Here is a 27,862-nt window from a genome sequence, read left to right as displayed (position 1 = left end):
CCAGGTGGCTTCATGCCTAAGGTGGGACTAGAACGCACTGTCTCCCGGTTTCTGGCCTGGTACCTTAACCACTATTTCAAGCTGGCTCTGTAAATATATCAGGCATCTCATATCTTGGCTGGCAAAATCCAGACACCCCCTAGATGGCAGCAGAGCAGTAGAGATTTTGCAGCCCAGATATAACATTCTACATATATGGTTGCTGGAAGAACTTTGTCCCTTAATCCAGAAATGTTGGGACACTCTGAATCTTAGGGTTTGGTAGCAGATCTATGTTTAGCACTAGGGAAAATATGTTTTACATTACAGTGTGTCTGTAGGTCCCCAATTATTTCTCTTGTCCTCTAACCTCCTGCTGCTTTGTAAATGAAAATTTGTTTTAAAGAAGTTCACAGGAATTAAATGACAGCAATAAATTAGATGAGTAACTTAGCTTTTTGGGGGGTGGGGGAACCATATAAATATTACACAGGAGGAATTTGTTCTCTGCCCTCTACTTTCATCTCAAGGTCTTTCTGGCATTAATGTGAAAGAAACAATAAAAAACAATAAGTCTGATTTTCAGCCAGCTTGATAAAGAAATCTATGGGTAAATATATTAAATAATGGAAGCAAATGCCATTTGTAATGTACTCCAAACATGTTTTGCCAGAAATAACTCCCATAGCTGAATTCTGTGAAAGCATTTGTTGAGTAACAAGCCTAAGGTTACAGCACAAATGCTGGAAATGCCAAATTATTGATATAACTTTTGCTGAGTGGCCATGTTAGTCTATTACATCAAAAATAAGAGTCTTGTGATATCTTAAAGACAATTCTTTTATTAGCACATAATATTTGTGTTCCATCTTCCATTCATCAAGTTCATGGACTGGAGTCCTGAGAAGTGTACCTAATACTTCATTCTTTTCCTCAGCTCTCACCATTTTAAATGTAGCCAGCAGCCACAAACCTTAACTTTGCTTTCTATTGGACTTGTGGGTGATACTTCTCTGCTGGTCCTGACAACATAACTGGGAATCAGCTCAATTCTTAGCACTCTGAATATGGGATCAAGGTGGAATTCCTATAAGTACTTGTCAAAGAAGTCCTACTTTTAATATTTCCATGATTGAGGTAGGTTTTAAGTCTCTGGACAACAAATCAATAGGAGACTAGCACAAGTAGTGGCCAAAATCACACTGTTTAGTTTTTTTTTAAAAAAATAGAGGGTTGCAGGCTACAAATGCAACTTTCTCTGTGGGCTGCTGTTTCTGTGCATGCTGTTGTATTTCACTGAGCCAACCTGCTTCTGCTGCCTCTGTTACTAGTAACAGCTAATGAAGTGTTAACTGCCACAACCCTGACACCATCAAGTCCTGTCAGTGATGAGGGGTTTTTCCTAGGAGGGGCCCACCTTCCTGACACCTCGAAAGCCTCAAGGATCAGAGGCAGCAAAGCTATAGCATCCTACATGAGCAAGTCAGTGGTGGTTCTCCAGTATTATGCCAAGTTTGGTAGTTTAGAAAAGCAAGGGAAAAAATTAGAACTTACTTTAAAGCCAGTTTTAAAGCTTGTTTGTTTGTTTTTTAAAGTTAGAATAGGACATATTCTGCACTGGTTCATGTTAGGCTCTTTCCCAGATAACCTGGAAACTGCTATTCTGTCTTTTCCTTACTCCTGCTATCTCTGCCTTAAAAGTTATGCAGGGGGAATATTAAAAAAAAAAAGTAAAGTCACCTAGCTGAAAGTAAGCAGGATTAGTATCCTCTGCTATTTTTACCAAGTTCCATCAGAAAATGAAGGTGTTGCAAGCACTGTGAAATTTTCTCATTGGAGTCTAATGGAGAATCTGTTTTTCAGCTCAACTCAGTTTGTCTATGAATCTCAAATTGCAAACTCAGCTGGATTCATGCTTTCTTTGCCTATTGAATCTCCAGTTTGATCTGACTCTGGACTGATTCACACAGGCCCACCATACAATATTATGTTTGTTTTTAGGGGGCCACAAAAGTTCTTCTGTTGTTTTTACTGAGAACAGGCTAATTCAAGAGCAGAGTGTACCATGTACTGATGTTTGTCAGGTTGGAACCCTTTCAGCAACTTCCCCACTTACAAGAATTAATGTTTGCCTTTCCCATCTGTCTGAACGTATCTCTGCTGCTTCTTGAGCACCACTGTAGAATGTTCTTCTGTTCCTTTCTCTTTCTCCTGCTTTCCTGTATGACTGCAGTGATGGGGACTCTGGAGTCCAGAGGAGTGCTGAGGAAAATGAGTGATATGCTGGAGACAATGGTGAAGAGGATGGAAGTGCTAGCCAGGCTGGAGAATAGCACAGACTTCCGGAAAGGGGAAGAGGCCCATTTCCCGATGGACAGGTCAGTACCTATAGGTCTGAACAGCTGATTTGGCATTCCCCAGTGCCCATAGACCTTCTTCTGGACTTAAGAAGTGAGGTCAATCCTTTGATCCACATGGGATTCATCTGCATGAAGGACTGATATTTCTGCATGGCTCCAATTTCTTGGTACAATTAGGCTGTGTAAATCATTTTATGGGATACCATAGCTATGTTCTCACAATGTACTGAATCATAATCCATGGTTAACAAGCCACATGGACTGGGTTTACCTAACATGCCAAGCAAAAAGAAATAAAGCTCATTAGGGGTTAGTGTGATGGCCTGGATACAATATGATGGTTTGGTTTTGGCTTAGCCACTGTGGCTTCAAAACCATGGTTTATGTTCAGCTTATTATGTAAACACAGTCTATGAATCTCTGTTCATCAGGTGCTACATTTGATTCAAAAAGAGAACCAGATATGAGCTTATGTTTGAGGATCAAAATGCAGTGGGGTTGCAGGTACCCCTCACTTGTTCCTTTGCTTGTCCTAGCAAGCAAGATTTCAAGATGGTTAACTGCAAAATGAAGAGGGAGAAGGGTAAACAAAAGGTTCCAGGGACACTGTTGGGCAGAACAACTTGCATACTATCTCCTGGTGTCTCTGTGTATGTGTGTGTGTGTCTGTGTATAATCTCTAGCTTGAGAGATCCAGCAATTCTAGGGATTCATTACATTGAGTTATATACATAATATAGGTTAGAGGGTTTCAGTAAAAATTACAGACTTTAGCAATTTGGGGGATCTGATCCAGAATTCAGTTCTGTGGACACTCTGATGATATCCAGAAAAAGGACAGGAATTAGAAGTACCTTGAAATGAATAATAGCTACTATATAAAATATGTTTAGAACAATGATGGGAAGTGTAATGTAGGTTTTTAGAAAGGCTAAAGACAGCAATTAATTTGTATGATGGATTGGTTGTTCATTTTTTAAATGTAGAGTTCTAAATTGATTTCAACTTGATGTAGCTCTTGAGAACATGGATGATTAATTTCTGATGACTGTGCAATTGTTAACAATGGAAATAACATTTTTTAAAGTTGGGCATTGTTATGGACAAAGTTAATATCCAGAGTAATTAATACCACAATAATTTAGCCAAAGAAAACTCCCTCCTCTCTTATTCTCTCACTCATTATCCTCAGACTCATTATCCTCAAAATGTATTGTATGTTCAAACAATACATTTGACTTGCTTATTTAGGCTGAGTATAGTGGCTGCAATCCTGGAAGTTAGTGGGGCTTAAACCTCACTGAAATGAATGGGACTTTATTTGTATTGATCTTCCCCTGTTTGATTTTGGTGGAATTTAAATGCATGTCCTCTCTCCTTGTGATTTGAAGGAGTTACTGTGGAACTGATACTGTCCATTGGGAGGGCAAATCTATCTCCATCTCTATATGTAGTGTCTTCACACGCTCTAGTCATCCTGTTTTTGCAGGATTTTGCAGCACCTAAAACCTGAATGGAAAAACTCAAATTAACTCTTAGCCAGTGGTCCTTTATTAATTGTATCCTCCTTTTGTTCTATCTTATGGGATAGTTCTGGAGTAATGCAAGTCTGCCTTGAGGTGTTTAGCATTCTTTTTAAGGGCTTAACATTATCGCTAAGGTGAGAAGCTGTCATCGTTTTTAAGAAATAACACATGATTACAAAAGAGTGACAGTGCAAGCATAGGTCTGCTTACCCAGAAATAAGCCCATGTTAAACTGCAGCTTAGTTCCTGTAACTGTATATATGAGTATAGCTAGCAGGCTGCATAATATAGAGTAGTAATGCCCCAGATTCATGTATTAATCATCACTGATCCTCACCTATAAATTTATCTCAGATGTTAAACAGCTATCCATGCATGCAGTATACCTGATCAAGTGTCAGAGGTGAAAACTGACATCAGGTGCTTGACACTGAATATTCAACAGGTATTGGGCATCAAGGATTTGTGAGACCAATGGATTTCTACTGTTCCACAACCACAAAGGATTGAAACTAAAACTGTTGCATGCTAAGGTGATAAGCTCTTTATTATTAGATGCTAGGCAGATTCCATCCATGATGGTGCTCAGTCCTGCTTGTTCACATTTAAGCCCTCACAGAAAGGAAAAAACAAAACCAAAAAACCAGGAGAAGCCTTAGTCTTTGCTTCATTCCAGTTCAATGGTCTAAGCCTGCTTTGAAGAGCAATTTCCTCTTTAATGCAGCAATGGGCTGCTTTGAAGTTAAGCTTTGATTAAATTAGTAGCAAATAAGTGGGTGGCAAAGTTGACTGCTGGGTTGCTCTGGCAATTCTTCCTCCCCTTCTCTCCCCCCCCCCCTTTGCACTTTCCTCTGTTTAGAAACAGAATTGATGCCTCTTCCATACTTTCGTCTGATCTCAGAAAGGAAACAGCTGATGAGCAATGAAGTATGTGAATAATCAATATGAGAAATCAAAGCCAGCTTTTGATAATCTTTTAGGGGGCTTAATATTGCATTAAAGCACACATCATGAAGTTTTTCAGAAAACTGGTGTTTATCTCCCCCCCCCCGCTTTTTTAAAAAAGATAATCACTATTATCATCCCCACTACCACAAAATAAACTGTAACTTAAATGTGTTTTTAAGGTGCTGTAAGTGCTCTGCCTTTAACTGATCTGACTCTACTTCTGAGTTATTACAATGGCAGACTGTGTGACCTTGATCTGAAATCAAACCTCTCCAGACATCTGCTGAGTTGCAGGGCTGCTATGGAATGTTTGTCAGTATGCACAGTTCTCCAAAATTTAAAGGGTGACATCATACAAGGCTACAAAGTCATGGGACTGAGGGTTGCTGGTGAAGGTGGTAAGGTTGGTGGGGGGCGGGTTTGGTGCCTTTTGACTCCTGGCAACTGCCTGGACTAGTCCCTGTAGTTTTCTTGGCAAGGGGTTTTGGAAGTGGTTTGCCTGTGCCTCCTTCCTAGGACTGAGAGAAAGTGACTGACTGGTCCAAGGCCACCCTGCTGGCTTTGTGTCTAAGGTGTGAGTAGAACTTATGGTCTCCGGTTTCTAGCCTGATGCCTTAACCACTACACCAAACTGGCTCACCAGTAAGGTAATACTGTCAGTATAACTGTTAAAATCATGTATGTGAAAGTTTACTTGTTTGTAAGCAGTTTATATTTCTGTTCAGCTGATGCTGATACAATGGTTTTCAAAGGCAACTATAAAACAGTTAAAATATCTGATTGTATTAAACCAGCAACAATCAAAACAGAACATCAAGCTGGCCAAGAAAAGCAAAATAGCTTTTAAAAAAAGAACAAAGGACAAATACCCCAATGTGGCCAGCATCATCACTAAATCATGTATGGTCCTCTTGGATGCTTCCAAAGCCAGGGGTCAGGATTCATTGGAATCTACATGGCTGCTTTTGACATTTGTCTAATCAATGCCAGCTACTCAGAGGGCACCTCTGCTAGCCGCAATGCTTGGCTGGTCTTAGAAGCTAAGCAGAGCCAGGTCTGATTAGTACTTGGATTGGAGACTTGCAAGGTAAATGGAAAGTTGAAAAAAAAATATCCTGGAAAAGGTAATAGCTAATCACTGCCAGACTTTTGCCAGGAAAATGTGAGAGTACATCAGGAACTGGACTTAAAGTGTGCTATCCTGTCTCTTTCCGACTTTTTAGTTATGGTGGGATTGCAACACCCTTAAAAAATTAGAACAGTTTTTGGTTGTTTTTTACAAAAAGCTTTTGTGAATGTGATATTTGTCTGTGAACTTGGAAATCTTCCCTTTCTATATTTAATAGATTTGCTCCTGTCTGCAGAGAACTCAGTGCAATATACTCAATACCCAACCTGGTTATTCAGTGTTTACACAATACACTTGGTGGTTGCTTAGGGCTTATCAACACTACCATGTTGCCCCACCCCCAGTATCCAGGGTAAACCATCATCTTATTTATTTATTTCAATCTATATGGCCGCTCAACTCACTAATGCAACTCTGGGCAGCTGACAAAGATTAAAAAAATACAATATGAAGATACATTTCACAACCAACTAAAAGACAAAGTGACTGCCAGTTAAACCATACATCAACAGTGCAAGCTCAGTTACTCTCCCAACCCTCATGCCTGGGAAGGCAACCATGTCTTCAAGGCTTTTTGGTTTTGGAGGACAGAAACAGTCAACATTGCCTTCTACTTGTCCATCAAATGTGACATTTTACTGCATTTCCCTGCTCCACTTTCAAAGTAGTGTTTTACTGCTTCTGTTGGCATTTGCAGAGGCAGGAAGACTCCCTCACCTTGTTTTCCTCTATAAAGTCTGCTTCAGGGCCAGATATAGCAAGCTTTTCTCATTAGAATAATGGTTAAAACAGTTACCTGACATGCAGAATATCCCTAATTTGAAACTTAGTAGGAGCGTGTGAATGTCTGTTTTTGAATACTATTTTTCTTTCCTGAGCTACCAATTTTATGCTGTGCTGTTAAAAAAATTAAAAATAAGTCTGTCTGTGCATTGTTTTATTAAAATGGTGTACCACTGGACTTATTTGAACAAGAAAGCCCAGCAGAAAAGCAGGTAGCTCAGGAAAAGAAAAATAATACTGGGTCCATACAACATCCTAAGCCAAGGTGTGATTGGCTGGTTCGTTATGGGATTGCACTAACTCAGGCTCTGTGTAATAGTATCCAAGGCTCTGAGATGTTCCAGATGCAAATGCCACAAGCTTGGTTGTGCCCATAATTAAAGCTGCCTTCTCCAACTAACAACTTCCCAATGTTAAACTTTCCAAAGGAAATAACTCATTGGCTGCTCTTTGTGGGTACTGTTGTTCAATATGTCTAGGTAACATATGGTTGGGGAAAACTCTGCCCTTTGGCATTATCTCTTCTTGTAATGAAAGCTCAGAGTTGCAGGACCAGCTTCTGACTTAAGTTCCAGATGGACTGATCCCAACTGGCAAACAATCAAGCCCTATTTTCCTACTGAGGAAAAAAAGTGCTTATTAGCCCCAACTTTAAAAACCTATGTTAAATCTTTCTTGGTTTAAACAGCTCTTGTGTAGCACAACATAAGAACTAAAAAAAAAATAGCCAATATGCCTTGGTGAAGAAAAGTGTGTGGGACTAGAAAAACTTTATTATAGAAAGAAATGTTACGTTGCCACGGGCACGGTATAGCTTCAGGCCATTAGGATGGATCTTTGCCTTTGGAGAATTACAGGATTCAGGTGGTTGGTGTTAATAATCAATTCCTATTTAGAGAAAGAATCCTAATTTAAGATGCAAGTTAGTAAAAAGGGGCATGGCATTAGAATTCTTTAAACAAGTACTTTGAAATCTGGGGAAGATTCTCACATCTGGGGAAGATGTGATAGATTCTCCTCCTGATTTTCAGTTTGCCACTGCCCAATTCATTGGAGCTATTCTGAGGGCCACATTTGTGGAGACATTAGTTGCCCGTTACTTAGCTACTATCCTGACTTGGAACCATTCTTTCCTAGCTGGTACCTTCCTTGAATGTGTAGTTATCAAGAACTTACTCCTAATTCTGAGACTAGACAGAGAAATGGTTGGCTAGCTTGTGGCTTTACTTTGTCTCTTATTTGGCTGAGTAGAAATCTATCATTTCTTCTGTTAGCAGACAGAGGGAATCCAAGCTAAACCCTCACTCTCAGTAAGAGTTTGCCGAGTGTGGGACATATTGGTTTATTTCTCTAGGGCTTATAAAATGATTGAGCATCCCTGCCTTGGCTTTGTCTTTGCCACAGATCTCTTACTTTCAGGGACTAGGAGAACTGAGACTGACAAGAAATGTTCAACTCCTTGGATGGTGATCGTTTCAAAAAGATAGTTTCTCTTTGATGTTTCTAATTAATATTGCTGGTACTTATTTTCTTGTTCTGGATTTTTGGAGCACAATAGCCTACCACCATCATTTTTATCCAAGTTGGGTTTTCTGCAGAAGGTAGAGCTTCTTAAATGCAGATCCCAGATCAATGCTGCTTTCTGTTTTCAATATGTCATCATGAAGAAGAGTAAGAAAGGAGCCTCAGGGGTTCCTGAGCCATTCATTACTTTGCACAGATGCAACCACATCCTGGGTAGAAACATGGCAACAGTCCTAAGGTAGCAGCATAGAACACTGGGTTTCTGGGTTCAGGAAGTGTTGATGAATGGCTATTGTTGCAATTACAATCAGGACAGCAGGGAGGGCTCTGGAGAAACAGGGCTTCATCCATCCTCCCTGCTGAAATCCTGGAGGATTGTCAAGTGTAGCTGGCACTGGGCCCAGTAACTTTCAAAGCTGTTGTCTTGTGGCACAGCAAAGCTGGTTTAGCATATTACATAGTAGCATATCTGAGCAACTCACTGATTGGATTCACACATCATGCTAAGCCCAAATTTTGTTAACCATGGTTCTTTATATGAATCAGTTTGCCAGATTCACACATCACACTTATCCATAAATGGTGTTTTACAAACTTGCTAGCCACATATAACCAGCTACTCTGTGATGTATGGCATGAGCCCAGCTACATTAGACAAGGAACTGGAGGCAACTCTGGCTGTCAGATAAGGGAACCTGTCTCATTCATATAGCCGCCTGATTAAAGAAAAAGAGTAATATCTGGAGCAGCCTTGAAATCTGGAATGAAATTCAACCAGAGGTTTGGAGGGTAGATTGTCAATGCCATACCTTGCAACAAGACTTGAATTAAATGGCTTTCAGATTTCTTCCGGTGTTATCACTGGGCCAAGCCAAATGTGAAGTTTATTCATACAATTAGTAATGTTGGTTGTTGTTTTTTTAAATAAAAAAACTGCCATGAAGTAAGTGGGAAATCACAACTAATAATGATGAGGAGAATTTAAGTTTTTGCTGTTGTCATCTTGTATGTTAGAGGGGAGCTCTGATTGTTGCCATTTTCTTTCAGTGTTCTGCAAGACATGGAAATCGGTGGGAATAGGTCCTCATCAATATGTTTTTAGTTTACAAAATAATATAGTATACTGTAGTTGGATTTGTCCTTTGAGCCAGCCTTATTGTAAGAAGGCCCCATTCCATTCTTGAATTTATAACCACTTCAAAATGCAACTTAGGCACTAAAAGGGATGATACTGCTATGTTGGGACCCTGCTGACATTAAAATACAGTAGACAGTTTATCCAGTTCTTTTTCACTCTAAATGTTTAGTGTTTGTGCATAGGTTTTCTAAAAAGTATTAAGGGGCAGGGGGTTGAAAACAGGTTCTCTAGTTCAGTGTTTCTCAATCTTGGCAGCTTGAAGAAGTGTGGACTTCAGCTCCCAGAATTCCCCAGCCAGCATGGCTGGCTGGGGAATTCTAGGAGTTGAAATCCACACATCTTCAAGTTGCCAAGGTTGAGAAACAGTGCTCTAGTTAAATATTTAAATGAGTGGCCTCTACATACAATCCGAGTTAAATATTTAAACGAGTGGCCTCCAAAAATGGTCAATTGCTTCCAAACCTTACCTATTCAGTTAATTGCAGTTGGTTTAGTCTTTGGTATTTCAAAGCCACTGATGTTTTCTGCAGAAATATGGACAAATTTGCCCTCTAGGGGCAAACCTGGAATGTTTCTGTAGCTGCAGAATTCATGTGCCTAATCAGACCTGCTATGTCTCTGAAGTAATGTGAGCTCCATTGTGACATATCTAGATTTTAAAATGCATCTTCTGAAGGCAGAAGAGGCTAGACATGATAAGCACAGCCTTTGTGCTAGGGGTGGAGTGCTCTCCTACAGCTGTGTCCTCATAATTGCTTCCAGTTTTGTTTGCATAAAGACATGTAATCAGTTGATTACTATAGTAATGGATGGCCTTCAAAAATGGTCAATTAATCTTCACAAACTTAATTATTTCCAGGAATCAGTTAATTCACAAGTATAAAACATTCATTTCAGGACTGGTTAGTGACTTCACTCCTGGTTATATATAATGAGTCACAGCGTAATACTTAAATGGAAGACATGTTTTTGTTAGTCTTCTGCCAGCTTTGCTCTTTTCACTTCTGAATTATTGCCAAATATAGACCATCTTTAGATAAACTATTGAGAGGCATTGTGCCCTTCCCTGCTTGTCCTCTTGATCTATTCATGCCCTTAAACATAAATCCTCCTAGATCATTACTGTGGGCCTAGTTTGCTGGGTATCCTATCCCATTCATAATAGGCAATTGTCTGAGAATGTTTGTAAAAGCAGAATCCCACTACTTTCAATAATATCTAGGTCCTAGTAATGGAAAAAAGCAGCAAAGAGCCCCCTTTAATTAAACAGTACATGAGTTTTTGAGCTATATGAATGGCCATCACCTTTTGAACTCAAAATCTATCTATAGCAGTAACATAATATGTAATTTAAAATAAGAAGAATCTCAGTGTCTTCTTTGAACCAGAAAATGCTACCCCATTGAAGGATATGGTTAGGTAGTAACACCTGACAATGTGCATATGTGATAATTGGCTAGCGCCTGAAAAGTAGTCACAGTTCATTTTCTGTTAAAAATAATGGTGGGCAGCATTCCACTAAGGCAGGAACTTTTCTTCAGGAAGGTCTTATAAAAGCTACTGCAGATCATAACACCGGAAGGTTTTAAACAAATAAAAATAGACTTCAGATTATGGCTCATTAACTACCCCCCCAACATCATACTTTGTAAGCAAACAATGCATTCAGAAACAAACACAAAAACAAGGATAACAGCATTGGGCCAGAAGGAAGAAAAATGCTAACTTGGTAGTTGGTCAGTACCTTTATTAGGCCCTGCCTAAAATGCAAACTTTCACATTTTAAAAAAAACTCTTCATCAAAGTGTACAGAAAGCAATAATTTTTAAAAAAAGAAATATAAACATCTCAGGCCTCTTCCAGACACCAACAGAATGCCTTGCCTGTTGCCAGTTTTCCCAATGCTGTATCTTTTCTCTCTATAAACCAATGTCTATATCTATCTTACCGCACCATTATGAGCATCAAGAAGCTCAAAGATGCACTCTTACAAATTTGGAAGGGTGATCTATTTTCCATTGAATAGAATTTTTGCAACCCCACCCCTACCTCATTTCATGGTTAACTGGGGCAGACAGAGTGGTTTTACTCAACTTTCAAGGCTGTGGATTTTATAGTGTATAGTTTAGACTGGATGTTTCTTCATTCTGGGCCCCTTTTCTCCAGATCAGCAACGTGGCATCACAGTCACAGCCAATCAGAAAGGTGCTTAAATGCAGTCATGCCATCGTAATTGTAACCATTCTAGATTTCTCTATCAGGATTTGCTGGTATAATTACTATGGTGATGAAGTTGTTGCAGACTGGGGCAATTGCTTGCATTTTTAAAAAACTTTATTTCTTCCCTTCCCACCCATATATAGCTACCTCTCAGAAGGGGGTTGGGTCCCCCCCCCACTTTGGCAAATCTTTTGCTAACCACCAGCTAAATGATGAAAAGGTGGATTTTGGGAACAGCAAATTATTATGATGATGGTGATGATTATGATTTTGTGGCAAGAGGGTGAAAACATTTTTGTTCATTCACAATTCATATTGTTGGGGGGTAGGGTAACTCAATTATTTACCAGTTTGGGTGAAGCATAGGGGAATGCTGGTTTTTCAAGCTTTAGATTGGTTAATCTGCTTAATTAATTAGTTGATTTTTTTAAATTTTACAGTTCTTTTAGTCTGCCCCACTCAAAAGACTCTGGGCAGTTTACATAAGTTAACATTATAAAAAATAATATAAATCAATATGATAAAAACAATAGTAATAAATCAACAGTAATAAATCAACTCTCCTCCAGAATGGATGCCAATAAAACTTAACTAGGGTTAAAAGCCTGGTGAAATAAAACTGCCTTTATAGATCTTTTATAAACCATGAGGAAGGGATTTGCAAAATATGGGGGCTGCCACAAAGAAGGCTTGTTGTCTTATCCATGCCTTCCTCAGCTGAGAGAGTAGGGGGACTCTTTTCTATATATAAAGTATAGGATTTTATACAGTAATAAAAACAAACATACAGATATAAAGAAAAGAAAAAGAACAAAGAAAAATAGAGAACAAGTGGATAAACAGAAAAAGTACATAGAAAAAAGAAAAGAAAGAAAATATATAAAGAATTGGCTTCCGATCTTTTTTACAGCAGTTACAAATAAATTCATCATCTATCCTGTTTTACTTTCTAAAATTTCCACTTTAATTTATTTCACCCCTCCACTCAATTGTCCTACAGATTCTTCAAGATTTTTTCATCTCTTCTTTCATTTCTTCTTTCATGTTTACAAATCTTTCTTCTATTCACCCTTCAAATGCAGCCAAGTCTCTTTTAACAGATTCAGATTCATTCTTCCCCAGTTCTTCAAACATTTATCGCAATATCTCTAGGGTAATCCCCTTTTCTGTCAGTTGCTCTAATGATCCTCTCCTCCCTTCTCCAAGTTTTGCTGCTTGTTTAGTAGTAGCCATTTCTTTTATCCAAAAAGAGAAAGTGAGGCAGGAACACTTTATGGCTGGGCTCCTAGCTACCTTCAGGACTGTTCGCTCCCAAGAAGAATCAGCCCAACCTATTAGAACAGCTAGGAAAGAATAACTTCTAATCCCATGTTTTTGAGAGGTTGGGGAGCTGAAGCTAGAAGGTGCAACTTTGCCGTGGCAGCGCCGCTACTTGGCAACAGCCTCCTGATGGAGATCCTTGACGGTTTTCTGGAAAATGTTAAAAACTGAATTGTTTTGGAGGGCCTTTTCTTAAACTTACACTTGATGCATCTTGTATTCTTCTTGCTTTTGTGTTTTATTTTTTTATATGTGGGGTTTGATGTGGTTACAGTTCTGTCATTTATTTATTTATTTACTCAATTTATCTAGCCACCACTTCACTTTTACAGGACTGTAGGTGGCCTTCAATAAAACAAATAAAAACACAAAATATGCAATGTAAAACAAAAATAAAAACACATGGCTGCCAGGCATGATCTAATCCACCATCCATGCAACCAGGAGGTGGGTTCTATCCCATGCCCTGAGCCCCAGGCTCGAGCACAAAGCCAGGTTTTCAAGGCCTTATGAAAGGCCAACATGTACAGGGCCAATCTAATCTCAGGGGGGATGATGTTCCAAAGCGCGGGTGCCACAGCAGAAAAGGCTCTCCTTCTGGGCCCCACTGGCTGACACTCCCTAGCTGACAGTACCCGTAGCGTGCCCTTCCTGCCAGATTGGATAGGATGGGTAGAATCAACTGGGGAGAGATGGCCCCATAACTAACCCAGTCCTAAGCCGGGAAGAACTTTAACAGTGACAACCAGCATCTAGAATTGCACCTGAAAGCACACTGGAAGCCAATGCAGCTCATGGAGCAGTGGTGTCATATGTACTGAGTAATTGGCACCAGTAACTGCCCGCATCACTGCATTTTGCATCTGTTGAACCTTCTAAATACTCTTCAAGGGCAGCCCCATGTAAAATGAATTGCAGTAGTCCAATCTGGAGGTCACAAGGGCATGTGTGACTGTGAGCAGGTCCCCCCAGTCAAGGAATGGGTGCAACTGATGCACAGCCCTAAGCTGTGCAAAGGCCCTCCTAGCCACAGCTGCCATCTGCTCTTCAAGGAGGAGCTGTGAGTCCAGGAGGACCCCCAGATTGGACACCGTCTGAGACAGTGCCAACCTATCCAGGACCAAAGATGGAAGGTCCCTGGAACCAGGAGGTCCAAAAACCCAGAGCTACTCAGTCTTGCTTGGGTTCAGCTGAAGATTGTTGCACCCCATCCAGGCCCCCACAGCCTCCAGGCACTGAGACAGAACCTCCACAGCATCACTCAGATTGGCTTTTTTTCAGGATTAAAAACTGGCCAAATAATATAGCTATCTTTCGATTTCCTCTCCCATCATCTGATCTAGGAAAGATATGTGCCATGTCTGTGCCAACTTCACTTCCTATTAACTCTCTTTTATTCATTCTCCTACTCTCATCCATATGTGCCACTAGGCTTTGGATCCCCCACTTCTTAAGCTTCCTGATGACACGAGGTCTCCAGAGAGGTTTCAAACAGTTTATAGCAGTGTTTCTCAACCTTGGCAACTTTAAGATGTGTGGACTTCAACTCCCAGAATTCCCCAGCCAGCATGGTTGCTGGGGAATTCTGGGAGTTGTAGTCTGCACATCTTAAAGTCGCCAAGATTAAGAAACACTGGTTTATAGATTTAAACTCATTAGCATGTCTTTTTCTTCTTTCCTAGCCTTTCCCAACCTGATGCCCAGATGGGTTGCAGTTGACAATCCCATGGTTTGCAGGAACATATGCAACCAATGCTTATTTTAAAAGAACAACACACCCTTGTTCATTGAAATGTAATTGTTCAGTGCTACCCATAAATGTAAATAATAAAGCAATATATTTAAAATTTGTTTGGGATTAGACAAATAATATATCTATAGATATATAGATAAGAAATGTTTGATTAGGGAAATCTCACCTTGCTAAAACAGTGTCCTGCTTATTTATTTACTTTTTCAAATTAAGGCTTTAGTTTGTGGTATTGTACATACTACATATGTAGTATGTATATTAATGTTTAAATATTTTAAAATGTTTAAATATTTTAAAATACAGCAAGAATATGTTCATGCATATATTAAAGAATGAGTAATCAGCTGAGCTATAAAATGGTATTCCCCTCAAATGTTCAAATCAATGCATGCCAAACTGGGTTACTTTACCTGCTTACTATATTCCTGTCTCTGTACCATACTGCAGTACTGTTTAGTCCGTAAAATGTTTGGATTTCATGCAGTAAAACTGCATAAGGAAACATGGAAAGATTACTAATGGATGAAACTGTGTGGCACCACTCCAAATTGAACGAATGAAGAGTGATGATTCTATGTTAAAGATTTAATCTGGAATAGCCTACAAATAAGAAAGATGTGGGGTGAATAATTCCTTCCTGATTTCCAGATTGGCCTTTCAGTGTCATTTATCCATCAAAGGTTTCCAAACAGTACCAAGATAAATAGCACAGAGAGAAGGCTCCTTCAACATCAACAACAGTATGCAATACATATTAAGATTGGCCTGATTTGCATACGTATTATCATGTAGAAATCCAGCTCAATATAATACAAGAAAATTGGAATGTAGTTCATGCGTGGGCAAGTTGTAGTTGTAATGCATGCAGTACAGTTCTGTTATTAGCACAAAAGTCAGAATGGTAATGAGTAACAGATAAGAGCCTCCACATAAGTTTTTGTTTTTTTAATTGCATTGTCTCAGGTGTAAAAGAACCCTCAAATGCAGTGGCCTTGAAGTCAAACTTTGGGGCTGCGTTGACTTATGGACTGGAGCCACGCAAAGATTTTTGGCTTCCAGGGAACTGCACTGATGTTATTGATTCCCAATCTAGATTTTGTTCCAAAGTAAATTATACTTCAGACTATTTGAATATTACTCATCAATCATATATGCCATGCAAAATTATACACATAAATAAAAGCCCTTGCTAATCGTCAAAACAATTCTGACAACACAATCTCTATGCATTTCTGCTTTACATATGTAACATGAGCGTGAGCCCAAGTGATTATTCCATGGGTGAAGGAGAACTTTCACTGCAAGTAATTCTTATGAGGAAGCCTCCTTGTACTTCATAGGCATCATTTGAAAAGTGACTGTGCATTTGTGGCTTTTAGCAATTGTTCTTTCATTTGCCAAGGGATACGCCTTTTTCATTTCTTTGGCTATGTTCACATGATTCACTGAACCACAAAGTAACCATTCACACTGTTTAGAGTCTACTGCAGAAGTCAGCCATCTTTGCCAGAGACGGACACCAATGCACCTTTTGTAGGATATCCTCCAAATATTTGTATATAAATAATTACAATTACTCCAAGTCTCACAAGATCTCATGTGAGAAGAGAGAACTCTTGACATTTGACTATCTCCTGAAAATTAGGTCATTTTTGCTTTTTTAAAATGTGTATTTGTTTGATTTTGAAAGTCGGAGGGGACAGCCACTGTACCCACAAGTGCCATATTGTTGATCTTTGGCCCAACATGTTGCATGACCCCAACCAGTATGGTTAATGTATGGTTCAATATGTTGTGCAAACCAGGCAAATTGGTTTACTTAAGTAAGTCATGGTTGGCTTAACCATGGGTAAGAACATCATACAAATATATAATATGCTTTCTTCTTTGTTGAGAGCCAATTCCTCAGCATTTCTTCCATTCTGTCTCTTTCTGAATTGTGTCCAGTTTTAAATGTCAGTACACTGAAAGCCCATTTATTATAAGACATGTTTGTTTTTCCTGCATTAATATTTGATGATGAATTGTTCACTAGGATTGTTCATTCCTGGCCTGTTTTTGTCATCCAAGCCATTTACACATGAAAACCATGGCACTCAAAGCTTCTTAACAGTGTAGAAGATCTAATAGCCAAATATCCTGGGGAAGTTGGAGGGAGGAACAACTACAGAAGACTTTTTTTTAGGGGGGTGCCTTCAAGTCATTGTTGATTCCTGACAACTGCCTGGACTAGTCCCTGCAGTTTTCTTGGCAAGATTTCAGAAGTGGTTTGCCATTGCCTGCTTCCTAGGGCTGAGCGGGGATGACTGGCCCAAGGACACCCAGCTAGTTTCATGACTAAGTTGGGACTAGAACTCACAGTCTCCTGGTTCCTAGCCCAGTGCCTTAACCACTAGACCAAACTGGCTCTCGCAGAAGACTTAGATATGTTTCTTTTAGGACTGGTTGTTCTGGGGAAAATAAGTGAGAGGAAGGAAGATGATTGTCCTCTTCAGAGTAATGGGGTCCTTGTACTTTTACGTGATTTCTTCTGTGTTGCAGCAGCAAAGGTTTCTTAACCTTTGGAAACGGTACCTAAGTCAGCCCAACATGACATATTCCTAGTGTCCTGGGATTGGCACCTCAGAAGTTCCAGCTAGCAGAGCCCAGAGCTGTGCTGACTTAGGATCATGGAGCTTGCATTCCCAACCCATCTGGAGGATAGCAGATCAAGGGAGGCTGGCTTAGATGATTCCCATCAGGTTGGGGAATTAACTATTCCAGCTAGGCAGGAATGGCTTGGATTCAAGCACCTTTCCAAGTAAACAGTGGATAAGTTGTGACTGACCCAAGGATCACAAGGAGCCCCCAGCACCCCTTTTTGCCTCCTCTGGAATTTCTCAAGAGCACTGTTGAAAATTGGTGGCAAATTCATGAATGGCAGTGCACTTTATAAGGCAATTAATAAAATAGTTGAATTAGGTCTCCACTCAGTTTAAAGCAGTTTAATAATACACAAAGACCTTCCCTGCAATTTAATAAGTTGAATTCAATAATTGAACTAAGCCTTCACTTGTTTTAATGCAGTTTAATATTACACAAAGATCTTTCCCCCACGTAATTTAAAAAATTAAGAAGGGGCTGAAAATTCTGGCCTCATCCACTGGAAAAAAAAAAACCTTGTCTAAAAAAGTGCAACTCAAGCTGCAAAGTAGTCTGTTTAACAGTAAGATGTAATTTGTTTGGAATAACCATAGTGGGTTGATTTACACCTAATTCTAAATGATAAAGCATGCCTATAAATGGCTGTGGCTTAGTGCAATATGCCATATGTGGCTTATCTGATACACTATGATTTAAAATGGATCTGAGCCAGTAATTTCATAGTAGAGATGAAACTTCAATTGCTGTCTTCCAGCAAATCCAAATGCTTCACCAAAGAGAGATAGTTCACTATCTTCATCATGGATTGGAGTAAATCATGACAGCTTTACCCAGGGGTGCTTTCAGTCCACTGAGTACTGTATAGCACAATAGTGTTTTGTGGGGAGAACTTGACCCTAATTCTTTTCTGCCTCCTCAATTATATTCCGCTTCCCCTACATTTTAGTTGAATTAAATAGACCAACTTAACTTCCCTTTATTTTTCTGTGTGTCTCCCTTCCCCAACTTTTTGACTGGCTACAAGCTGCATAACATGGAAGCTCTAACTTTATAAAAAGCTGTTTAGCTTTAGCCCTTGGTTGCATGGCAACCCATTAGAGGCACTGTGTTTGAGAAGGATCTAGGTGTCCCAGCAGACCACCAGCAGGCTGGATGCACGTTTTGCAAGTAGTGTGGTGCACAAAGAAGCACTGCATCCAGTCATGGGTGATCACACTGCTATTGCACTCTGTGCTGTGTAGATCATACTTGGAGCACCATGTCCAGTTTTAGAGACAGCATTTTAAATAAAACATGAAAAAGCTGGAATGGGTTCAGAGCTCAGGGGTCCTCAGGGGGAGCAAGGGGGATGAGGAAGAAAATGGGTTTTGCAGCATCATGATGCAAAATTCATCACTTATGTATCTGCCTGGACACTGTAATGCATAACATCATGATGTATCATGATATCAAAGCATCTCTTTAGTCATTTTGGATGTTACTAAGTTTGGCCACAGATGCTCCTGGCTCAGAGAAGAGATATCAGGGAGTCCTGAAACCAGGCCCTATAAGGATTGGTTATGTGATTTCAACACATACAGCCTGCAAAAGAAAAAAAACAAAAGGCTGTATGTTAATGAACTATAATTATCTAAAAGTTGGTCATGTGACATGGGGGTAGATGTTCTCTTTTGCAATTATGGCAGGACAAGAACCAGTAAAGATTTCTTAGGAAAGTGGTGGATTTCCCCTTGCTGAAAGTTGGGGACATTTTAGTGGATTCCTGAGCTGAGCAGGGACTGGACCAGATAGTCCTGTTCAGACTATGAGGCAGCCGGACAGAATTATTATCGAATTCTTTATTTAAAACAACTATTTACAACAATAAAAGTCCTGGTGAATAATTAAAGCAAAGCAATTCAGTCAAATCCACCCAGGCAGGGACAGATGAACAGGCAAGGCTGCAGGATCAAACTGTGGCAGAACAGCAAGACAGAATGAGCTAACTCTCTGATCAAAGCTGTCAGACTTGCTGAAGCTAGAGTGCATGGCAAGGCAGAAGATGGAGGCAAGGTTCTGTGAGCTGGCACACAGATAGGACCAGGCTGACACATGGAGGCTAGGCAAGACTGGACTGGAACCTTGAGGCAAGGCTTGGCTCTGGAGGCTAATCTGGGCTGGACTGGAGAGTTGTCCTAACTTAGAGCAAAGAACCACACTGAGATGGTATCTTGGCCTAGTGTTAATTGAACTACTCTAGTAGACAGAAAATCCTGCCAAACTGAAAGAATGTGGGAAACCCACACAGATAAACCCAAAACTCAAGGTGGGTCTGCTCTGAGTTTCTTTAAAAGAAAGTTCAAAGCCTCTAAACTATGCATGCGTAGGGGCCCCCTCCTGCTCACCATCAGTACTCATGACAAGAGTCTAGGCAAGGCTGAGATCTGGAAGCAAGGCTGGGCTGGACTGGAAAGTCTAGGCAAGGCTGAGAACTAGAAGCAAGACTGGACTGGACTGGACTGCAGAGTCTAGGCAAGGCTGAGAACTGGAAGCAAGACTGGACTGGACTGCAGAGTCTACGCAAGGCTGAGAATGAAGCAAGGCTGGACCGGACTAGAGAGTCTAAGCAGGGCTTGAATCTGGGAGCACACCTGGATTGCACTGGAGCAATGCAATGAGGCTTAGAGCTAGATGGAAGGCTGTGCTCAGCAGGGACAGCAAGGAGAGGCTTGACTGGAGTGGCTTGTGCAGAAAGCAATTCTGCAATGGCAGAAGGCACTGGCACTGGTTCCATACTGGCTACAGGCAAGCCTTCTGACACTGGTAAAGATGCTTCTGCAAGTGCTGTGAGCTTGAAGGATCAGTTGTTTCTGGCAGCTTGCTCCTCACGTGCCTGCCTTTTATAGCAATCCCTTCTGCACCTTTTCTCTCCTGCAGCCAATCAAGCTGCCTTCTGATCCACATGCTTCTCTGCTTTCCGGTCTCCAGTGTTGATTGGAGAATTCAAATCCCCCTCTGGAGTTTGTCCAATCCGCATTTGCAAATTCTCTCACTCTGCTGAGTCACTTCCTTGTTCAGCTTCTCCAAGTCCCTCCTGATGAGTGTAATGATTGCCTATTCTAATGTACATCAGACTCATAAGCAGGGTTTCAAAGATATCTGATTTATTGAAGAATAGTATGCAGGATCACAAGGAAAGCTGAGAATGATGAAAGCGCAGCAAATTCAAACTAAAAACCCTCGGTGCAAACGAAATCCCTCCCCCCTTAGAATCTTCCCAAGTCCACAATCCCAGGTGCTCCTAACAGTTTCTGATGGTCTGCGGGAAAAGGCCTTGAACAGGGAAAATAACCCAAACACATTCCATTGTCCTGATTTCACATACCGAGCTTGGTACAAGGTTTCACAGCAGCTCCCTCCCAAACAGAAATGCGCGTCAGCGCCATGGCATGTGAAACGTTACGATGTATGAACTACATTGAAACAGTGAACATGACAATGAGTCTTGTTTCCCCCTTCTGACTCCAGATAAGTTTCGTTTTCGGAGTCAGAAGTGGGCTCAAACCTCACACAGATGACCTATAATGGCGCTTCGAACTTATATATTTTCTGACACTAAGTTATCATTTCAAAGCTGTCACATGGTAAGATCTTAGCCTTTGACACCGCTGCAAACCAGTAGTTGAAATCACCTTTCGTTACCTAATTAGGAAAGCAAAGGATGTGTGTTATATAACACAATATCTGAGACCTGTGAATGTATGGCACTTCGTAGCAGTTCAGTTTCACTGCATTTCTCATGTTCCATCTTAAAAATACCCATTTTATGTCAAGTTATATTTGTCATAGACGGAAGTCACTGCTTTTGACAATGAGCTCAGAATACCAGGTTAGGCTAAGATTATATAGGGTTTGACCTAGGAGACCATGAAAAAATAGTAAGATCCATTGTTTGGCATGCAAAGAAGAACAAGAAGCAATAAAGATGCAGCATCTTGTACAGAGATAAAGGGGCAAAACTGCAAGCATGAGGGAGAACCAAGAGAATGGAGAACTGAGTGTGTGTGTGTGTGTGTGTGTGTGTATGTTCTATAAAATCAACACAATGTACTATTGGGAAACATTCATATTCCTGGGAGTTTTTCAAGTGTGATAAATACTGATTATAAACTGCCATGTGGGCTGAATCTTAATCAAGACTCAGAAATACACATCTAAAAAGAAAAAGAACAAAAAGTCAATATTGATGCCCAGGAATAAAAATACTATATTTTTATTAGTAAATGCTTTTAAGATCCCAGGGAAAAATTCATTTGAAAGAAGCTATGATAATTTACTATAATTTCAATAGCTGGCAAACTCTCAGAATGTTTTGGTGGGATTTATATCATTGCTTCAGAAAAAAAATTATAAACAAGCATCATTTATTATTTTCCTACTGATAGTTTGCTGATGCACCAAGAAAATATGCTAACAGGACAGGAATGCAGCTCTTCCAAAACTGAAATATTGACAGCTGCATTTATGGGTGTCTGTGTATGACCATTTTATTTATTTATTTATTTATTTATAATAAATTTATGGGCTGCCCATCTCATATACATGACTCTGGGTGGCTAACAGTTAAAACTGAGTAAAAAAAAACAATAAAAACAACCAGAATTAAAAACAACAGAAATAACACAAAAATAGCAGCCGAGAACACTCATAAACACTCAAACTAACCAGAATTTTACAATTCTGCAAACTGTAAACAATATTATATTAGCCTTTTATAGTTTTAAAAAATGACCTGGATAGAGCTTAATAACACCAGCCAAAAGATCAATCCAGTTTGGAGCATTTGTACACAACTAGAACTTCCATATGTAAAGAATTGTATTTCAAGCATTGTTTTGATCATGGTTTGATCTGAGCATGGGGCACTTGCACATGAGGATTCTATGCCAGTTTGACAGCCCCTCTGGACCTCTGTGATCCCATGATGTCAGCTAGGTTTGATTGCTGAACCAATTTATTTCTTGCTCAGCTGTGGTATGTTTGAAATTGAAACCCAATGTAATATATCCTATTTTATAGTATGCAGTTCCTCCAGAAAGCTACTGCACTCATCGCTTGCACCAACCAAACTAAATAAAGTGCATTAGTCATGCTGGGCTGAGGCTTGTCAGCCACACTCTGTTTACAATCCTTCAAGGAAGAGATTTGGCCATCTCTAGCATCGGCCCACGTGTGCAAGACTTCAGTGACATTGTGGTTTTGGATAGAGAGCATTCCCCTTGCAATATTTACCTTGCCAGAAGGACTGGATCTCTGTGTTAGGAGGAGCAACTTATTCGTGCACATGAATTAAATCTTGTCCCTAGAGTTTCAGTCTCCAATATGGTCTCAAAAAGCTATTTTAGTCCATGGTGAGGCATGGATGGTTGATGAAGGCTATGCAAATTGTGGAGTTAGAAACTGTGTGCATTTCTGTATGCATTAAGACACCATACACACATATCTAGGTCTCCCAAAGCATTGACCAACCTTTGTTTCTTAGAATTATTTGAAAAGATGGATAAGTGTATAAAAGAAATTGGCTCAGATGTGCATTTTATCACTTGTCTAGAGAAACTATTTTGCAATTCTTTTAGGAGTAAATGCAAAGAAACACATCAGAGATTATCAGTTCTTGTGCGACTCTGAAATAGCTACAGAGAGAGTATTGTTTTCTTGGTATCAAATGCTGAAATCCTCAGCACATTTCATGTTCCAGAAGAGCCCTTAATGTGATGCAACATTCTCATTTGGAAGAGACAGAAAGAGTGCTTAAGCAGGACAGTCAAACATTTGTTTCCAAGTTAATACTTTTTGATAAAGGAACACCTGACAGTTAATAGAACTGGTAGAACTCTTTGAGTGAGTAGGAGATCAGATTGCCATCTGTAGTAAAACAGGACTTAGCTGAGTGCAGCAGTTTTATAGCAGATGGGAATCTTGACCATTACGCCTGATTCGAAGGATAACTCATTTTCCAGCTAAAAAGTCTCCTCCCTGCTGAAGACAGTGCTGATTATTTGATTATTTTTTGTGGCGTCTAATACCAGTTAGCTCAATAGTTAAGTCCCAATAAGTATGTGGTAATAGGACTGCTGGCATACATAATGCCAGATACAGGATATCATCTTGCTTCCATTCTTTGGAATAGCTCAATTTTTGCAGTGGAATCTGATTTTATGATTTTAGATAGAATGGGAGGTGGAGTTAGTTCAGATGTCTAGTTCTCCTCTTATAATATGAATGGTCAATAATAGCAGCCATAAACCACCTTAGCTGCTGCCAGAGAAAGGCTTTTAAATCAAGAGCTCAAGCTGTGAAGATTCATAAAACCAGAGGTTGAGAGGTTTTGGGTTTTTGGTTTCGCCTTGAGGTATTTTAAATTCCATTCTTCAGGTTCACTGATCTGTTCAGGAACAAATCTAACACTTAAATAGAAGAGACTTGAAATCAGAAGGCTTCCCCCCCCCCCAGTTAATCGAAGATAGCCCTACAAAGTTTAGCTTATTTGCAAAAATATTCTCCTTCAGTTTTACTTTCTGGTTACTTAGTTTACACCAGCCTTTCTCAACCTTTTGACCCTGGAGGAACCCTTGAAATATTTTTCAGGCCTCGGGGAGCCCCTGCACATTCAGGCTCAAATACAGGCCAGAAGTTACAAAATTATTATATTGGTTTCATGTCTAAGCCTGTATATATGCATGAACAGTGTTCTTAAACTAAAAATAAAGAATAAAACTTATCTCTTTAATGTGAGTTGCCTGAATTTGAAATAATTTTTTAAATAAATCCTGATCTTCCGGGGAACCCCTAGTGAACTCTCGCAGAACCCTAGGGTTCCACAGAACCCTGGTTGAGAAACCCTGCTTTAGACATACACTCCAGATACTTAATCCCGATAGTCTTAGGGCCACAATATAAGGACAGATGAAGCAGGGTCTTCTGCAGTATTCCACTTCAAATGTTTCAGTGGAAATAGCAAATCCATTCTGAAAGAAAGTTTATAGCCTCAACGCTGATCTGAGTTTTACTCCAAATTCATGATTGGTCAATTCCCTATTTATTGATATCCATATATACTGTAGCTATCCACATCCATGCAGACACTCCTGAATGTTTGATAATGCTTTTCATGTACACGGCAGGTAAATCTAAATGGCTTGCTCAAGTGAACATCTGGCTGAGCAAGTTTGAATCAGCTTCAACCCTAATATTTTACCTAATATGATTACACAGGATCCTAATATGCTACAATCTTTTTTTATTGTCAAAGGATTTCATTTTATTTTATGTATGGTCAAACAAAAGTTTTCTTTAGTAATTTCAATTGCTTTTTTTAAGTGTAAAAAAACATAGCTACAGAAAGATCTTCATTTAAACATTTTTAGAAACAGATGTAATTGGGGATTCATCACTCTACCCTTTTGCATGACAATTCAAGCACCTACACTTTCATTCCAACCATATTTACTTAAATGCAATTTTCCAGGGAGTTTAATGGGAATTACTGCCATGCCAGCGTCCACAAGATTTCAGCTTTAGGGACTTCCATATATCAGGGATTTCCATGTATAATTTAAGCAGGAAATGTTTCTTATTCCTTACTCTAACTTTACTCTCTTCCTGTCTTACTCTTTACTCTAGGTTTAGCTTCCTAAATAGAATGGCTATGGGCTGGCAGTCACAAAAGATAAGGGGACTAGCTTAGCCTGCTCCCAACCCATAACTTAGCTGCCAAATGGGAGCCCATTGGAATGGTTTTTGGTAAACGTAGTTTTTGTGCTACATTTTATTGGAAATGCAGCTTCCTCTAATTCTAACCCTATTGAATATTTTAGGTAATGGACAAGGTGCCAGAACAACAGCACTTTGACAGGCAGACCTGCAAACATCCCAGCTAGCTTGCACTCTCCTTTCTTTAATGTCCTTTAACATCTAGACTGCACTCTCCTTTCTTTTCCTCCTTTGGTAAATTTGCACTGGCACCCAGAAGCAGTTAAATTTCATTTAATATATGCCACTCTTTGGAAAAAGTCTTTGGCATTTTAATCAATCATTCCTGTTATGTTTTACTTTTTGAAGCTGGACTTCAATCTTTTAAGTATCCCTATCATTTTGGAATGGAAACCATCTTCTGCACTCAAGATAGCTATGCCAAACATAATTAGGTGCCCAGAATAATAGAATTTCATTTAGAATTTTTATTCTTTTTCCCTTTGGTTCTCTGTGTAATAGATGCAACCTCTTCATCTGCCTTTGCCCTCTTTGTTCTTTAGAACAAAGTGCCCCTTCCTCATTTGTTCTCAGAAAAGCAGGAGCTGTGGGAAGTTTGTGGCACCTACTTCTCCATGTAAGAAGCATTTAGCACTTAGTCTATTAAGCCCATTGGAATTGTCCGGCCCTTTCTTCAGGAAAGCCACTCTGAAAAGTAGATAATGATTGGACTAGTTTTACAAATGGGAAAGTGAGAGATAGCTTGCTCCAAAAAGCAACAACTGAGTTGAGATTTTTAATTAGGATTTTTGTAGAACTGGGCCAACATATTAATTATTGAACCATATTGACTTCCTATCCTAAATGCTACACCTTGAAGCTATGCTTGTTGTTCTGTGTTCCTCCAATCAACCTGTTAAGAAGCAGAAACCCTTTGGTTTTCATGAGGAACTCCACTGATCGGAGATGGCCAACCTTTCAATCTTATAGCCCTGTACCATTGACAGTTGTATAGGTAGAGGTACAACTATTTAGATACTTATGGCACTGTGCCATGTCCAAATTCATTTACTCAAGTTTGCCTATCTGCACAACTGTTGTTGATATCCCAGTGTTTAGAACAATTTCTGTTAGAGTTTTACAACAGTCAATCCAACAATATTTGTACAACTCAAATCCATCCAAGTTTGTTGAACTTATGCAACATAGAATTGAGTTTTAAAAAAAATGAAAACAGAAGCATACAGATAACAAATTGAATACTCAGACAAATTAGGGCAGCACCATGGAAAAGTTACAGGAAAGGCTGAATATCCTATGGGTTCATACAGAGATCCTATTAACTTTTGTTTCTGCTAAGAGGTCTACCTTGGTTGAAGTCCATATTGTAGATGTTTTGTTTCACATTAGCTAACTCGGTATATAAATAAGGAATAAGTCTCAATAATTGTTTGGCCTTTGCCTTCCTCACTGTACTCCTTCCCTGTCCTGTAGCTTTCTTTTAATATATAGAAGTTTATAAGGTTGAGATGGATGGGAGTCTGTTACAAGTCTTCTGTAAGCAATTATTTATTGTAAGTTTCCTGTTACAGGAAATACAGGGAATAGAAGAGGAATGCAGTGCTTCTGACCCATCACACAGCCTATCAGCCATGTATGATGGCCAATACAGGGGAAAAAATGGATCTTCTTGTATTGCTGGCTCCTGGAATTGCAAATGCTAACCTAGAAAGAGAAACACACGGCAAGCTGCAATATGTGGCTGGTGGGCTGCAGTTGGCTTGATGGGACACAGACAGTTTCTGCTGGTCCATGAGATGCCCAGGAACATCGTAGGCTAGGTTCTGATTCTGAAAAGCTGTCTCCAGGCCATCCATATATGTGACAGTGAGTTAAGGTAGCTGTGTGCATTGCAATTATTGCCTAATCATTGGAAGTTAGGGAAATTGAGATACCGTAAATACAGTGTAGGGAGAGATGTCTTCAATTTTTTCCCCCAGCCTTTATAGACATTAATGATGCCCAAGGAATTTTCAGTGTTAAAGTAGAAGTGAAAGCAATTTGGAAGCAAAAAAAAAACATTGTCTCTATTCAGTGATGTTATATGAGCAGAAGGCAAGTTTAGATATTCAAGGCCAGCCCTGCTATTAGGCATATGGAGGCAGTCACCTCAGTCAGCAGATTCTGGGCAGAGTAGGAAGCTTTGACAGTAGAGGATGGGGTAACATGGGCCTTGCTCTGCACTGCCTAAAATTGCCTGCTTTCTGCAGAGGTCACTGTCTTATCATTGGGGTTGAAGAAAGATTTCCATGCCAACCAAAGAATAGGAGAGAAGGTGCCATTTTATTCCTTGCCTCAGATAAGTTATACCTTTCTCCTGTACTAAAATCCCAAGTACCAACTGTGAAATGTCTCAAGGGGAGAAGCTGGGATGAGCTGGACCAGATTTTTCCAATTGAGTAATTCCTCCTCCTCTCTGAAATCTAGAAAGAATCCCTCTACAGGCTTTTTAATTTTTTTGCAGGGACAGGAGCAGGTTGGTATTGCAGAAGGCAGGGGAAGGGGAAGAAAATCTTTGTGTTCTCCCAGTACTGAATTTAAGCACAAATGTTTCAAGGTGCCTTATTCTGCACTGGCCAATTTCTGTGGATTGGGGGTTAGGACAGGGATGAGCTGTAGCCAACTACTAGAAATTAAAACAAAACAAAACAAAACAAAACAACACCTTCAAACAGCAGGTGAAAAGACAAAATTACAGAAATGGTGTTTTTAGTGCTGCATGGAGAATGGGCAGACACAGCCCCTGTA

General features: G+C 39.8%; 1 protein-coding gene across 2 annotated transcripts in view; it reads left to right on the top strand.

Annotated features, from left to right (window-relative positions):
• MGAT5B (alpha-1,6-mannosylglycoprotein 6-beta-N-acetylglucosaminyltransferase B) overlaps positions 1-27,862 on the top strand; it is a 264,796-nt gene that overhangs the window by 100,509 nt on the left and 136,425 nt on the right. For both annotated transcript variants that reach the window (XM_063296514.1, XM_063296515.1), the window contains exon 3: positions 2,213-2,357. In XM_063296514.1, coding sequence (XP_063152584.1) covers positions 2,213-2,357 — 145 coding nt within the window. The remainder of the gene's footprint in view (positions 1-2,212; positions 2,358-27,862) is intronic.

This window comes from Candoia aspera, chromosome 2, assembly GCF_035149785.1.
Source record: "Candoia aspera isolate rCanAsp1 chromosome 2, rCanAsp1.hap2, whole genome shotgun sequence".
In the NCBI taxonomy this organism is placed as follows: Eukaryota; Metazoa; Chordata; class Lepidosauria; order Squamata; family Boidae; genus Candoia; species Candoia aspera.
Note: the sequence above shows the minus strand (reverse complement) of the source record. Positions and strands in the feature narration are given on the sequence as shown.